This window comes from Lodderomyces beijingensis (genome assembly GCF_963989305.1).
Source record: "Lodderomyces beijingensis strain CBS 14171 genome assembly, chromosome: 4".
In the NCBI taxonomy this organism is placed as follows: Eukaryota; Fungi; Ascomycota; class Pichiomycetes; order Serinales; family Debaryomycetaceae; genus Lodderomyces; species Lodderomyces beijingensis.
In genome coordinates, this window is record NC_089973.1 from 1 (window position 1) to 14,682 (window position 14,682).

The 14,682-nt window shown below is 48.8% G+C and overlaps 9 protein-coding genes across 9 annotated transcripts; 2 read left to right on the top strand and 7 right to left on the bottom strand. All coding sequences in view use genetic code 12, as the record gives it.

Annotated features, from left to right (window-relative positions):
• Window positions 1-1,752: 1,752 nt before the first annotated feature.
• Window positions 1,753-2,202, bottom strand: LODBEIA_P30780 (uncharacterized protein; the record flags this gene model as incomplete). The annotated part of the gene is made up of 1 exon (XM_066973148.1): window positions 1,753-2,202. One exon carries the CDS (start codon window positions 2,200-2,202, stop codon window positions 1,753-1,755), a length of 450 nt encoding a protein of 149 aa, XP_066830016.1.
• Window positions 2,203-3,379: 1,177 nt separating this feature from the next.
• Window positions 3,380-4,420, bottom strand: LODBEIA_P30790 (uncharacterized protein; the record flags this gene model as incomplete). The annotated part of the gene is made up of 1 exon (XM_066973149.1): window positions 3,380-4,420. One exon carries the CDS (start codon window positions 4,418-4,420, stop codon window positions 3,380-3,382), a length of 1,041 nt encoding a protein of 346 aa, XP_066830017.1.
• A 235-nt stretch (window positions 4,421-4,655) lies between these two features.
• LODBEIA_P30800 (uncharacterized protein) lies at window positions 4,656-6,164 on the top strand (the record flags this gene model as incomplete). The annotated part of the gene is made up of 1 exon (XM_066973151.1): window positions 4,656-6,164. One exon carries the CDS (start codon window positions 4,656-4,658, stop codon window positions 6,162-6,164), a length of 1,509 nt encoding a protein of 502 aa, XP_066830018.1.
• LODBEIA_P30810 (uncharacterized protein) lies at window positions 6,161-7,471 on the bottom strand (the record flags this gene model as incomplete). Its single annotated transcript, XM_066973152.1, has 1 exon — window positions 6,161-7,471. The coding sequence occupies one exon, from the start codon at window positions 7,469-7,471 to the stop codon at window positions 6,161-6,163; it is 1,311 nt and encodes a 436-aa protein (XP_066830019.1).
• A 19-nt stretch (window positions 7,472-7,490) lies between these two features.
• LODBEIA_P30820 (uncharacterized protein) lies at window positions 7,491-9,173 on the bottom strand (the record flags this gene model as incomplete). The annotated part of the gene is made up of 1 exon (XM_066973153.1): window positions 7,491-9,173. The coding sequence occupies one exon, from the start codon at window positions 9,171-9,173 to the stop codon at window positions 7,491-7,493; it is 1,683 nt and encodes a 560-aa protein (XP_066830020.1).
• A 554-nt stretch (window positions 9,174-9,727) lies between these two features.
• LODBEIA_P30830 (uncharacterized protein) lies at window positions 9,728-10,237 on the bottom strand (the record flags this gene model as incomplete). The annotated part of the gene is made up of 1 exon (XM_066973154.1): window positions 9,728-10,237. One exon carries the CDS (start codon window positions 10,235-10,237, stop codon window positions 9,728-9,730), a length of 510 nt encoding a protein of 169 aa, XP_066830021.1.
• A 188-nt stretch (window positions 10,238-10,425) lies between these two features.
• On the bottom strand, window positions 10,426-10,743 carry LODBEIA_P30840 (40S ribosomal protein eS25; the record flags this gene model as incomplete). Its single annotated transcript, XM_066973155.1, has 1 exon — window positions 10,426-10,743. One exon carries the CDS (start codon window positions 10,741-10,743, stop codon window positions 10,426-10,428), a length of 318 nt encoding a protein of 105 aa, XP_066830022.1.
• Window positions 10,744-11,565: 822 nt separating this feature from the next.
• Window positions 11,566-13,083, top strand: LODBEIA_P30850 (uncharacterized protein; the record flags this gene model as incomplete). Its single annotated transcript, XM_066973156.1, has 1 exon — window positions 11,566-13,083. The coding sequence occupies one exon, from the start codon at window positions 11,566-11,568 to the stop codon at window positions 13,081-13,083; it is 1,518 nt and encodes a 505-aa protein (XP_066830023.1).
• A 50-nt stretch (window positions 13,084-13,133) lies between these two features.
• On the bottom strand, window positions 13,134-14,633 carry LODBEIA_P30860 (uncharacterized protein; the record flags this gene model as incomplete). Its single annotated transcript, XM_066973157.1, has 1 exon — window positions 13,134-14,633. The coding sequence occupies one exon, from the start codon at window positions 14,631-14,633 to the stop codon at window positions 13,134-13,136; it is 1,500 nt and encodes a 499-aa protein (XP_066830024.1).
• Between the last annotated feature and the right edge of the window lie 49 nt (window positions 14,634-14,682).

Consider the following 14,682-nt stretch of genomic DNA (forward strand, 5'->3'; position numbering starts at 1 on the left):
GAGTTTATGTGCATCCTTACACCAGAGTTTATGTGCATCCTTACACCAGAGTTTATGTGCATCCTTACACCAGAGTTTATGTGCATCCTTACACCAGAGTTTATGTGCATCCTTACACCAGAGTTTATGTGCATCCTTACACCAGAGTTTATGTGCATCCTTACACCAGAGTTTATGTGCATCCTTACACCAGAGTTTATGTGCATCCTTACACCAGAGTTTATGTGCATCCTTACACCAGAGTTTATGTGCATCCTTACACCAGAGTTTATGTGCATCCTTACACCAGAGTTTATGTGCATCCTTACACCAGAGTTTATGTGCATCCTTACACCAGAGTTTATGTGCATCCTTACACCAGATTTTATGTGCATCCTTACACCAGAGTTTATGTGCATCCTTACACCAGAGTTTATGTGCATCCTTACACCAGAGTTTATGTGCATCCTTACACCAGAGTTTATGTGCATCCTTACACCAGAGTTTATGTGCATCCTTACACCAGAGTTTATGTGCATCCTTACACCAGAGTTTATGTGCATCCTTACACCAGAGTTTATGTGCATCCTTACACCAGAGTTTATGTGCATCCTTACACCAGAGTTTATGTGCATCCTTACACCAGAGTTTATGTGCATCCTTACACCAGAGTTTATGTGCATCCTTACACCAGAGTTTATGTGCATCCTTACACCAGAGTTTATGTGCATCCTTACACCAGAGTTTATGTGCATCCTTACACCAGAGTTTATGTGCATCCTTACACCAGAGTTTATGTGCATCCTTACACCAGAGTTTATGTGCATCCTGGGGGCCATTTTGCACCCACACCAATACACCCAACCGTGATGCTGCTGTTGATCCCATAATGGTATCACTGTACTGGCTGAACCCTCTATAGACCATCTCACCCAGTTAGCTGATAAGGCAAATTCAACATTTTTGCATCTATTTCATCCAAAGTTCCCCGTATGGGTACCTCGAAATGAAACACCACCTACATATGACTTAACCAATGGTAGTACCTGCTTTGAGCTGATAGCTAAACAACTACCTGTAATCCTATGTGAAGTTTATGTCCTCTACGTCATAGGTCTCTGCTCGTCACGGCACCTATCTCACTCATATGGTTACTTTTTTTTTTGTGGACTCCAGTCGTGACCTTCGCGTACCAATTTGAACCCCATACACCTGAACTTCTAGCTACGGTCAACTTGCAAAAGTAGGGGCTCAAGCGAGCACAAACAAGAGCACTTCATTCGTTTTTGCTTCAAAGAGAAAGCTTCCCAGTGTGAGTACCTCGAAATGACAAAACTTACCCAGCTCTTGCTTGTCATTAATACCCCAGATCAGTACTACGTATTAAGTGCTACTTGGCACGCGCGGCGTGATTAAGAAAGGTGGACCTCGACTTCAAGAGCTCAGGAAATCAACATGCACTCGACTAACCACCCGCTCTTTTGCCCTTCACCATTACTCTCCATTGCTGAGGGGCTGTGATTTACACTGGGATTCCCCCTGGATCTACGCAACAGACTGTACTTGTAATTTCGTTCTGCGTGAAGCAATCTGAGTCATCTAATTTCGTTGTTTTTTGCAGCAAAATGTCTCAAAAATAAACCTGTGAGAAAACTCAAACTAAACAACTTATACGTTTATAAAGATTTATTAATTACGATAGTTTGTTAATGGCAAACTCATTTCAACTGATGTATTAATGATATGCCTACAAAGACTCAGAGTTCACTGTGTCTATTGATCAATCAACGGCGCGTCATATCTCACCTCGTGGTAGTCCCAAAAGAAACTCAACTCTGTGGGAACACTCGAGTTGCATTGGTCTCGCCTCGAAACAATCTCCACAAACTCCTCCAATGGACAGCTGAATCCAACCCCGCTGGTGCACTTTGGGTACGGAACCACTGCATCATTCATAACAAACCGCACATACAGTTGGCCTCCGCACTGCAACTTTTCCATGTAAGTTCGGCCTCCCTGGGGGAACATCTCGGCCGCGTTGTAGGGATTGGGCAAAACAACATGCGCCGGTAACGCAGTTTCAAGCTCGACCAACCCCATAGACGAAAAGTAGATCTCCATATCGGTGTCGTGGGTGAACATCAACCATGTCTTGTGCTCAGAGCTGCCCTGTAGTAGTTTCAAGGACGCGGCTACCATCGCCGAGCCCACGGTGGTGCTCATGTTGTTGCCCGGGCCGATCTGGTAGTAGTTTCCGAAATCCGTCCTGTACCCGCTCTTGATATACTCCTCATTGGTAAAGAGCTCTGCAAAAGGCGACCAGCCCTTGACGTTAATTTCCTCTCTACTCTTCGACTCTCCACCCAATCACTCCAGTTGCTGCTACTGGTCTTAGAGGGACTTTCTTTTTGTTCTCTGTCTCTCTTTCTCTCAGTGTCTACATAGTTGAGTCTCTTACGGAGCCAAATGGCCATTTTGCAGCCACACCAATACACCCAACAGTGATGCTACTGTGGACTCCATACCCGCACTGAGAGGACACTTTGCAGTCCAGATGGAAGTCCAATAGAACCACCTAGTCTTTTGCTCTCTATTAATTATTTCGTTGTTGAATTTCCCTCCAATTTTACGCAACATTTCACTGTGGTTCCTGTGCACCTACTCTCTACACTTCTCCGCACTTCAATCTCCGTGTCACGTGATCCAACCACCACACTAGAAGCACCCACAGACGTCACCATCGTCCTTCCTCCACTCTATTGGCTCCCTTTACGGTCAAAGATCCTGGCTCACGCCTCATCTAGATTGCTGCTTTACTCTCCTACATGAGTACATGTCATGTCTTCTGTTCGTTTTCAGCGCTACCAACTGCTTCACGTATGCTTCCCGCTCCCCACTGTCTGCACCTGTGTCTGTTTTGGGCAAGTTCACTTCAAAGTCCACTTGCTTCTAAGGCACTGTCTCGTATCAACAGCTAGAGCTTTGTAGTCAAAAACGTAGTCACTTCACCGAGTCTACAAGTTTTTGCCGCATAATCTGGCAAAATTGTCACCTTGAGGGCGAATTACAGTAGTATCGACTATGCAGTACATAACAAAGCTTTCAAATACACCAGAGTTTTAAAACATGCTTTGGTCTTATGCAGTGACGACATCCGCAATGTGTCTAGGGAATCCGAGAGTCACGGCATTCCCTTGCAATGTCACTGGTATCGCCTACCTAGTATGTACATACCAAGAGCTGTCAATTGTGGTGCTACTGCGTGTATATTGTGGCCTCGGGGCCCCTGTCTACGCTACTGCCGGCACGTGCATATCACGTGCATTGCAACCCAACGGACATCACAACATCTTAGCACACCTGCATTTTGATCTTCCACTGGCTATAGTCTAAAGGTGGCTCATCCCAAACCGTTTTTCCTGCGCTTTGCCAAGGCGTACCGCATCGACTTTAACATCCCCGATGCAAACACACCCTTGATCGCTTGCACAACCGAACTATAAATAATCGTCCTCGTGATCAACTGCTTGATATTGTAGGCGAGGTTGCGGTCGGTGGCAATCTCCTTGATGGACGACTCCGGGTACCGGCTGTATAGCTGCGTGCGGAACTTCAACGGTAGGCACGAGATGAGTTTGATCTTGGCACTGGCGTTCAAATTGGTCTTGAAAGTTCTGTCTTTGTCATCGTTGTTCGTGAGTATGAGGTAGTTGCGGTGGATAAAGTAGTCGAGTATCGGCTGGTAGAGTTTGCGAAAGTGGTGGAACTGCTTGGAGACAATGTTGCGCACCTTGTTCGGGTTCTCGCCTCCCACGTACATGCGGAAATCGCCCAAGTACGACAAACTGGTGATCTGCTCGTAGAGTTCCCTTTCGGAAAACTGGTTGGACTGGATCAAAAAAATCGCTATGGTCATGGCGTTCTTGAGGTTGTACTGGTTCAAAAACTTGACCATGACGTCGTGTTCTTTGATGTAGTTGACCGGTTTCTGCATCCGCCCTGCAAAGTAGAGCGACGACCACTCGCTCAAGTCCATGAGTGCGCTCCGCTCGTCCACCACGCCGTACTTTGTCACGTGGTTCTGGATGGAAACATAGGGGTTGAAGAAGATGCCCTTGCCCTGGATCAAGTTGATCCACATGAGCGATTTGGCCGAGTAGTGTCCCGGGTTCTGCTGTAAGTTTTCCCTGTGGAACTGGGCCGAGTCCTTGACCAAAAAGATAAAGTCCAACTGCTTGGTGTCGGATCTGTCTCCCGTGTCACTGCCGTACCCGTCTTGCGGAAGAATCCCCGAGCCGTAACCAATGGCCGCCTCAATTGCAGGCTGGAAAGAGTCAACAATGTTTCTGAGCTCGCTCTGTGCTTGCGTCTCTAGCGTCTGATTCTCGGCACAAAAGTCCAACGGTATGATGAGTTTTTCAAACCCGGCAGCCCCCTCCATGATTATAGGGCGGTAGTATTGGTCGGAGTACGGAGTCGTCCGGGTATAAGCATGCCGGCGGGCGAGCCGCCTGGAATAGATGCTAAAGTGGTGGCCAATGCGTCGTGGACACGTTCGTATCATTGTTGAGTCAACTAGACGCCTGGTAGTGAGTGAAAAAAGGTTCAAGAAAAATATAAAAAATTTTGAAAAATTTACAGGTCCCCACGCGAGTGACTAATAAGCATCACCATTCATGTCGGCACAAGCATACAGGTCCACTAGATCCACCACCCACGAGGACCTCTCGTTTGAGGATGTTGTCATGACCGGGTTGGCGCCCGATGGAGGTCTCTACTTGCCGTCGGCGATACCCAAGTTGCCCCCCAGCTTCATCACCAAATGGAAGGACTTGTCGTTCAACGAGTTGGCTTTTCAAATCATGAGGTTGTACATAAACGAAGCGGAAATCAATGACTCAGACCTAAAGGATTTGGTTGCTAGGTCGTACTCCACATTCAGGGCAAAAGAAGTCACCCCCTTGAGGCAGTTGGACGAAAACCTCTACCTTTTGGAGTTGTTTCACGGCCCAACGTACGCCTTCAAAGACGTGGCGCTTCAGTTTGTCGGCAACTTGTTTGAATATTTTTTAGTGAGACGCAACAGTGCTAAAGCCAAAGGGGAACCAAGAGACATTGTCACTGTGGTTGGCGCAACATCAGGAGACACTGGCTCGGCAGCCATCTACGGATTGAGAGGCAAAAAGGACGTTTCGGTGTTCATTTTGTACCCCACGGGCAGAATCAGTCCCATCCAGGAAGAACAAATGACCACTGTGGAGGACTCCAACGTGCACACTCTTTCAGTCAACGGCACATTTGACGATTGTCAAGACATTGTCAAGCTGATCTTTGGCGATAGGGAGTTCAACGACAAGTACCACGTGGGTGCGGTCAACTCCATCAACTGGGCGAGAATCTTGGCTCAGCAGACGTACTACTTTTATGCGTACTTTCAGTTGCAGAAGCTAGCACCAAGCAGCAAGGTGAGATTTGTGGTTCCCTCTGGTAACTTTGGAGACATCTTGGCAGGGTACTATGCCTATAGGATGGGCTTGCCCGTGGACAAATTGGTCATTGCCACCAACGAGAATGACATCTTGGACAGGTTCATGAAGTCGGGGGAGTATGCCAAGCAGCAGGGTGTCGGGGTCAAGGCCACCTACTCCCCAGCAATGGACATTTTGATCTCCTCCAATTTTGAAAGGTTGTTGTGGTACTTGATCAGGGACAACTTGACTGGTGGAGACGACGCAAAAGCCGGCACCGTGTTGAACCAGTGGATGACAGAGCTAAAAACAAAGGGTAGCTTCACCGCGCCAAGTGCGGTGGTTGACCGTGCCAGGCTGATTTTCGACTCGGACAGGGTCTCCAACAATGACACCATCGCAGCCATCAAAAGGGTGTACTCCGAAAGCCCTGAAAAGTACGTGATTGACCCACACACGGCCATCGGAGTGGAAACGGCGTACCGGTTCCTTGCAAAAGAGCCGGCGCAGTACATTTCGCTTTCCACAGCCCACCCTGCCAAGTTCTCGGAGGTGGTGAACAAAGCGTTGGAGTCGTTTGAGGGCTACTCGTTTGAAAAAGACGTGTTGCCCGCAGAGTTGAAGGCGTTGAGCAGCAAGGAAAAGAGGTTGAAATTGATTGACGAGCCTAGTGTGGAGAAAGTGAAGCAGGCTATTAGAGATGAGTTGAAGTTTTAGACCTTTTTGTTTATAGTGACTTGTCCGTCGACAATGTCGACTTTGTAGCCCACTTGTTGCAATACCTCATCATCGACTGCCTTTGTCGCTTCCAACTCTGCTACAAACTTTTGGTTCTGCTCGTTTTTTTCCAAAAGATACTTGACGCAGAGAATCGCTTGCTCTTTGATGAACGGGTTGTTGTTGTCGATCTGGCAGTTGGAAAGGACCAAGCCCAACCCCGCCAACTCTCGCACTCGTTCTTGGGTTGTAAATGACTGGTAGGAAAGGTACGAAAGGATGGTGATGATCATCCCCTTGGCGTTGGAATAGCCAACCGCTTGTTCAATCTTGGAGGTCATGGTCACTCGTTGCACGTTTTCATGTATTGTTTTGAGCACGTGGATGAGCAGCGGTAGGAAATTGGAGTCACTGCGGAGGAATTTAATTGAGTGGTGGTATTGTGCAAGATCTGATATAATGTGTAGTGTGTTTAAAACCCCCGACTCCAATGCGTCGTCCTGAATGGTGTCACTGTTCAACCGCTGGCTGAAACTCTGGAACGTGGTCACGGTCCAGTCCAACAATGCAACTAGCTGGTAGCCACTCCAGTCGTCTTTGGTCTGAACAATGTCGGAGGTGGCACCAAGCCAATCCATAACACCTGCATCGTCTTGTGTTTTGATCCACTGGCCAAAACTCTCGTGCGTGACAATGTCGTATATCAAGTGGACGAGCATCTTGGAATCGTGGTCGACTTTGTTAAAGTCAATACCCTGGTACAAGCGGTACACGTTTTTCATCACATGGTTGTCCTTGATGTGAAGCAATGTAAGTAAGGTTTGATTGGTAACATCTGGATCTTCAGTGTAAAACTGCCGGAATAGTAGATGGATCACGGGACGCTCAAACAGGCTCCTAGCTGACCCAAACAACTTATTGGTTTCGTTGACGTATTCGTTGCGGGGAAAATTGGCAAGTGCCTCCCAGTAAACAAGCCGGATCTTCTCCGTCCACTCACTCACTGGTAAGGAAAACTTTTCCAAGCTTGTGATGACCCGGGGGTAGAACTGGTGGTCCAATACTCGAGAGAGGTTCCTCACCACCAATAGCAACCCACGGTATAATCGCAACTGGTATGTCTCATTCTGAGGTGTATACTCCAAAACTGTTGTGACCGAGCTGGGGTGTAACAACTCTTTTGTTTCGCTCTCCGAGGTTAGCTTCACCACCTGCGCCAACTCCGCCAAGCGCTCGTTGAAATGAGAGTCGTCCGAGTCTCTAAGCTCTTGTAACACCTGCTCAGTAAGCTGATCAAGGGAACTCATCTGATTAAACACTACACGTCTAAAAATGTACAGGCGGCCTTTCTGCGTCGCACCCGTGCGGATTGAACAAACAAAACTTCGGCACCAACGGAGACACAGCAAAACCCAAGGAGACCAAATACTCGCGAAACTTTACAATACGCGTCGACATCTCGTACAACCGAAACTCGCCGCTTGCGTTCTTGTTGCCACTCCAGAGCGACTCTCCCAACGCCGAGGCCCGTGGCCAGATCTTGCCTGTCAACACAGCAAAGTCCACTTGCTCCGACCATAACACCGCTTCTGCGCCAACAACTAGCTCCTGCTCGCTCTGGGTCAAGTTGCTCAAAAAGTCAAACGTGTAGATCCTCTGCCAGGTTTTATACGGACCGCACCAACTGCCTCCCTTACAGGTATTAAACTGAGTGTTTTGCGGAGCGTCGACATACTTCCAGTCGTTGGTCAAGAATCCGCCGTAGCCGCAGTCGAGGTAGAGGTGGTCGTACAGGGACACAACCACTTTGTAACCGCGCAGAGTCAAGTTTTTGATTCCGGAGCCAGTGTGCCAGATCTGTAATGTGATGTTGCCCGGTAGTGACTCGACAGCCCCGTCTGCCAACAACACGTCGTCCCACATGATCAATTGTCTCTCGGGGACCGAGTTGTACATCGGCAAGGCGCGGTCAAGGTAGTGCTGGGTGATATCACTCAAGGTGGCATTGTCGTACCATGAGTCGGGATAGCAGTTCTTCTGAAGCTCGTCGTTACCCACGTGGAAGTAGTGGTCGCGGAAGACATTGCTCAACTCGTGGTAAACATCGCCAATGACGGTGTAAGTCTCGTCGTTCATGATATTCAATTGCCCCGAGGGAGGCTCCACGCCGGCATAGTTCCAAAACTGGTCGGCACATTCCACGATGTTTGGGTCCACTTTTCTCCACCCGGCTCGAGCGTGTCCGGGCATGTCAATCTCGGGAACCAATCGCACTCCGCGCGCCCTGGCAAAGTCCAATACCGAAACCAAGTCCTTTTTCGTGTATACTTCGCTCGCAGAGTAAGCGTCTTCGGTCATCTCCGGGTAGCTATCAATCTCCACCGGCCAGCTCTGCGAATCCACCAAATGCCAATGCAAGGTGTTCATTTTGGCAAGGGCCATGACTTCTATCTGCTCGGTGATTTTGTCCACAGGCAAAAAGTTCCGAGCTGAATCGACCATGAGCCCGCGGTGTTTGAAGAGCGGGTAGTCGTGGACATGCACAGACTGCTCAACCAAGTACTGGCCACACTGGTAAACCACCATTTGTTGTAGTGTAGTTAGCGCATGCAACGTGCCCCAAATGGTTTCACTGGAGATGCTGATCCCGTCCTCGTCAACGTTGAGCTGGTAGGATTCGTCTACCCCAAATTGCAAATCAGCATCGTAATCTGTGATGTTCACGGTGACGACGTTTGGAGCCAGGGCTTTTGACTCGGGACAATGTGCTGTGACGTTCTGGTACAAGTATGGTGACCATTTGACGGTTTTAATGTCATCAACAGCTCTCTCAAACGCCTCCTGGACCAAGCTGTTGTCCCCTGCTTCCTCTTCCAACTCAATGTTCTCCAAGTCGATAACGATTGCGTTTTGGCCGAACCATGTCACGTTCTGCGGGCGTGGTAACGGATCAACCGAGACTGCAAGCACCCTGCTGCATAATAAAATGTACCAAACGAGACCGAGCATTGACAATACCGTAAGCTTACTGATAACAGTTGTAGTAAATGCTTATCCTTGTAAGGATTTTGCTCGTTTTTTATATTCCACTCTGGCACCGTTGTGATCTCCTCCAGGACATCCATTTGCGAGTGGATGCTGTTTATCCGCGACTCGCTATTGTTTCCACCGATTGGTCACGGTTCAAAAGCTGAACCGTTGCACCCACGTTTTCATTTCCTAACCGCTAAACTCTGTCAAAACCACTTTCACCAAACCAATGTTATGGGTTGATTGTTTGTTTTCTTGTGCGGTCTATCCGTGTTGTAGTTTACCGCCGCCATGCTGAACGCGTCACCGGCGTCGCGCATCACTTTCCGTAGAAGAGGTGCTTGAAGTATCCTTGAGCCCGGGTCTGTCTAATCTTTTGCTTTTACCAACACAATGTCGGCTTCCCCGGCACCCACGAAATTCTAAAGTTCCAGGTTGTGTCTATTAAGATCTATATCTCGATTTATCCCACAATATGATGCGTCTTCCTCCCCTAATGGCAACCACTTTTGATGACAGGTTCGATTCTGGCCTCATCGTTGTTGTTGTTTCAACTGTTTTTCAAACGCACCAATCATGATGTTGCTAACCTGCGGAGCAAACATGGAACTGAGATGGTTGTACAATGGGTTTCGAAACTTGTACGTGAGTTTGAAATCGACTCGACACTTTGGGAACTTGCTCGTCGAAACGTGGCTGAACACCCACTGCGTTTCAAGGGTCTCAAACAACTCTAGCTCAACACTTTTGGCGTACACGTTTCTGTTCTCCTCGCAGTGGAGTTTGCATACAAACCGCTCGGTAATGTCGTTCCACCCGATTTTCAAACCAGCTCCCGAGGGGAGATTGCCACCATCCCTGCTTGTAATGAACGAGTCCTCAACAAACGGCACAAAGTTCTTGTAGTTGTCCACCCTGCTTACGATGTCGAAAACCTGCTCCGGTGAGCCATTGAGGACCCGTGAAATGCTATATGACTGGGGCTTCGAAGAGCCAAAAAATGCCCTCTTCAACACCAACGGGCGACTCGTTCGTATCATCATGTAGAAACAAGAAGGAGTGTTTGGAGCTCTCGTTTTTTTTTCTCTTTTAATTTCACGTCGAGGCACCGAAAGAGGCCATCTCGGTGGGTTGAAGAGTACTAAAGCTACACTGAAGCTAACACATTATGGTTTTCAAAATTTTTTGGTCGTAATATACAAATGCTAGCAAGAGCCCACTACACTATCAATTACTGAGCACGAGTGTAGATGGCTTGTTTGGAGTGCTTCAAGACCGGGGTAATGATTCCGTCGTCCTCCAACTGTCTCAAAGCAACACGGGCAAGCGAACCTCCAATCTTCAATCTGTCAACCAAAACGGAAACGGAAACGTACTTGTAGGTTGGGACATCCTTCAAGATTCTGTCGTATTTCTCTTGGTCCAAGATGACAATGTGCTGAGCCTTGTCCTTGACCTTACCCTTGTTCCACTTCTTTTTACCTTTCTTACCACCGGCCAAGGCAGCAGCAGCTTTAGCGGCCTTAGTTTGTTGGATCTTTGGCGCCATTCTAGTGTGGTTGTTAGTAATCTGAAAACTGTGGGACCCGGGAATTAGCTGCGATATTGGGAGCCAGGCGCTCTATAAAGACCTTTTTTTTCGACAAGCATTGTCGCCGCTGGTTGTTCAGTGCACTGTCAAAGGTTTTGTAGTTTCATTTGCAAATAAATGGCCCCCAGGCATCTCCAATGTAACTGTCAATATGGCCTCATCTTGGCTCCCAAGTTGATACACCGCTGTGGCATTGGTCGTAACATACTTCTATAGTTGCTTGTGTACTATAAAGATGAGCTGGTAGGACGTATTTTTCCAATCTGTAAGGCGTAAAATGGTGAGGTCTCTCTCTGGCTTTTTTTTCTCTGCAACTAGGAGGAAACGGGGGTGGTGTGTGCGTCCCACAAATGGCACGTGAATCCAGGTCAAAGACCTATTTTGAAAACAACGCAACCTGTTGCTACTACTGCTAAGATTCAGAAGGGGACTTTTGCAATGGATAGGACAGCCACTTTTCAAACCATCTCTGTTGCCTATTTTGCAGCACGGGTCTACATTTCCCGTTGTGTTGTATCACACCTCGTGCTTCACGTAGCGTCGCTTCCAACTCTTCCCAGCACCTGTTCTTGAATCTCCTAGGCTGTGGTAAACACCTCACCTCCACCTCTCCATGCCCACCTCTTTGACCTTGGAGCTGCCTTTACATTCTCTGGGCCACCTTCGAGAACGCTATTGCACAGTTGGTAGCTCCTGATTTTGTGGTGGGCATCACCAACATAGATTGCGCCAGAGACGGGCAATTGGAGCAGGATTATAGATTCAAGCAGCAGCAGCACCATGACCAAGAGGCAGGCCGCGGAGCAGATCACTAAGGATGCTTTTGATGACGACTACGAAACAAACGAGGCCGACGCACCCGCCCGTGCCACCTCGGAAACTTTGTCCAAGAGAAAGATCCTAAAGCCCAGGGGGAAGTTGAATGAACCGAAAGGAGAATCACCTTTCTCAACTGCACTGCAGTTTCCAAAGCCACACACAACGTTACCAAACTCGCCAACTACAACAACTTCCCAAAAGACTAACAAAATCCGTGCCTTGAATGAAAACTTTGTCAAGAAAGTCAACGAGTCTCACATTGCCAATTCGATTGTGGACTTTACCAGCATAGCCGAAGCCTATGTGAGATATTACAAAAGCATCGAGAGCGATACCAAAGAGATACCGGCAGAAAAGATAGAGCAGACTAAAGACGGGCACGACGATGCAGAATCGGAGGAAGAATCGGAGGAGGAGCCGCGCAAGCCCGAGGTCAAGATTCAGGGACCGCTGTTTTCTTTTAGCAACACGTCCTCTACAACCAGCAAACCCGCGTTCACATTTGACCCAAAGAAAATCGCCAAACTAAACGAACGAGATCCGGATGACTCCGATGACGAGCTAAAGGGGCCTACTTTCAATTTCAGCAAGCCCATCGTGGATAGTGTTTTCAAGTTCAAACCGAATGGTGCAGACACAAACAACGATACAGCCAAGGGCGGTACTGAAAAGTCATCGCCTTTTCAGTTTCCCGCGTTGTCAAAGCCGCTGGTAGCCAACACCTTCGGCGGGTTGCCGCAGCAGCCAGAAAGTAATGCACCTCCAAAATTCAATTTCAGTGCAAATCCACCCAGTTCTTCCGCTTTCAATACGGCCAACACCTTTCAATTCGGAAGCGCAAAGCCAACTGCATTTACCAAAGCTACAGCACAGCCCACATCCTCTCCTTTCCTGTTTGGTAAACCAGCAGGTGAAAACACCACGGCATCGCCCTTCCTGTTTGGCACCCTGCAGAAACCAGCATCTTTCGGGTCTACAAACCAAGCGGATGCAAACCCGTTCTCAGCACCCACCAAGAGCACGTCCACTGTTGCGGAACCAGAGGATAACAAAGCCGGCGAAGACGAACCCGAAGTGGAAGGAAACTTCACCCCCGTGGCTGAAATGGGCGAAATGAAGCAGGTCGAGACGGGAGAGGAGAACGAGGAGACAAAGTACACCATAAAGGCAAAGTTGATGGAGTTTGACCAGTCAAACAAAAACGAGCCGTACACCCCCAAAGGTGTGGGACTTTTAAAAGTCTTGCGCAATAAAGACACTGGCAAGTCGCGGATCTTGATCCGAGCCGAGGGCAATTTCCGTGTCTTGCTCAACACGACCATCTCCAAGGACATTGAGTACACCCGGTACGGCCATGGGTCGCTAATACGATTGCCAGTGTTTAGTCCCGAGGGCAAAATCACCACCTACTGTATCCGTGTCAAGGATGCCACCGGCGGCCAAGAGTTGCTAAAGCAAATCAACGACGCAAAGTGTTGATGAAAAAGTAATGCATCGTGTAATAATAATAGTAATAAGATATATACAGGTTATTGTTTAGACTCACCATCTTTCTTTCCATTGTCAAAGTTCAAGAACTTGCCCAAGACTTTGCTTATTCTCGCCAACTTGGAAGGGTGAAGATCCTTTTCATCCATATCGAGCACTTTCTCCTTGCCCAGGTCGTTCTCAAGCTCCAACTGCCAGTCGGCATCGGTTCGCTTGGCGTTCTTGTCGTCAAATGCATCCGCCAAGGCTTCAAGTAGCGCGGTCTGGGTCGGCGTTTCCGGAACGAGGGTCTTGACATGCAACACGACATCGAGATCGCCTCTGTTGTTCAAGTTGCCATTCACGGGGACACCCCTTTCCGGTATCACGAGCTTGCGGCCGTTTTGCACCCCGGGTCTGATCTTGAGCTTGATCTTTTGCCCGTCCAAGGTAGGAACAATGATCTCGCCCCCTAAGGAAGCCGTGGTCATCAAAATCTCCTTGTCCATGACCAAGTTGTTCTTATCACGGGTGAATATGGCGTCCTTCTCCACATTGACCCTCACTATCAAGTCTCCATTGCGCGTTTGGTTGTACTCGTCTTTGGTCACGTATGGCGCATCGCCGCCACCGGGGATCCGAATCCGGGCGCCGTTGCTGATCCCTGGAGGTATCTTGACAGTCGTTGACTTGGGGATCTCCTGCACGCCATTGCCATGACAGGTACCGCACTCGTCGGATCTGGGTATAGTCACGCCAGAGCCGTGACACGTGGGGCAAGTGGACGCCATGTGGAACCCACCCATGACGTGTGCCGTCTGTCCGGTTCCGTGGCAGGTGGGACAAGTTTGCTTCTTGGCTCCTTCTTTCAAGCCGCTTCCGTGGCAGGTGGTGCACGAGTCGAGAACCTTGTAGTTGATAGTCACCGATCCGCCAAATATACTCTCCTTGAACGGTATAGACTTCATAACCTCGACATTGTCCCCAACATGCTCCGTAACAAAGCGCGCACCTCCTTGGCCTCCGCCTCTCCCCGAAGCCCCCCTCCCACCAGCAAATGCTTCCCGAAACAAGTCTTCAAAATCAAACCCCATATTGCCAAAGGGTCTTCCCCCTGAGCTTGCACCGCCAAACCCTGCAAACGGATTGCCTCCTCCTGCGAACGGATTCTGTCCCTGTGCACCACCACCAGCACCAAAGGGACTTGGATTGCCATTCTCATCAAATGCACTTTTCCCAAACTGGTCATACTGCGCTTTCTTTTCCTTATCTCGCAAGATCTCGTAACTCTGCTGAATCTTGTGGAATCTCCTTTCCGCGTCCTTCTCCTTGTTGACATCCGGGTGGTACTTCTTGACGAGGTCGTAATAGGCCTTTTTGATCTGCTTGGGATCGGCCGACTTGTCCACGCCTAGAGTCAGGTAGGGGTCGTAATCAATCAATAGTCTGCCTGTCGATGCATGGAACGCCCTTCGAAACGAGCACGACACAGGGCGTGCCTTTAACAACCGCGGTCTAGAGCATGGGGGATGAAGGTTCAAGACAGTCTTTGGTATTCTCATGGTCGACTTGGCTTTTTGCCCTGTCAAAGTAGACCGCGTTTAAAACTGG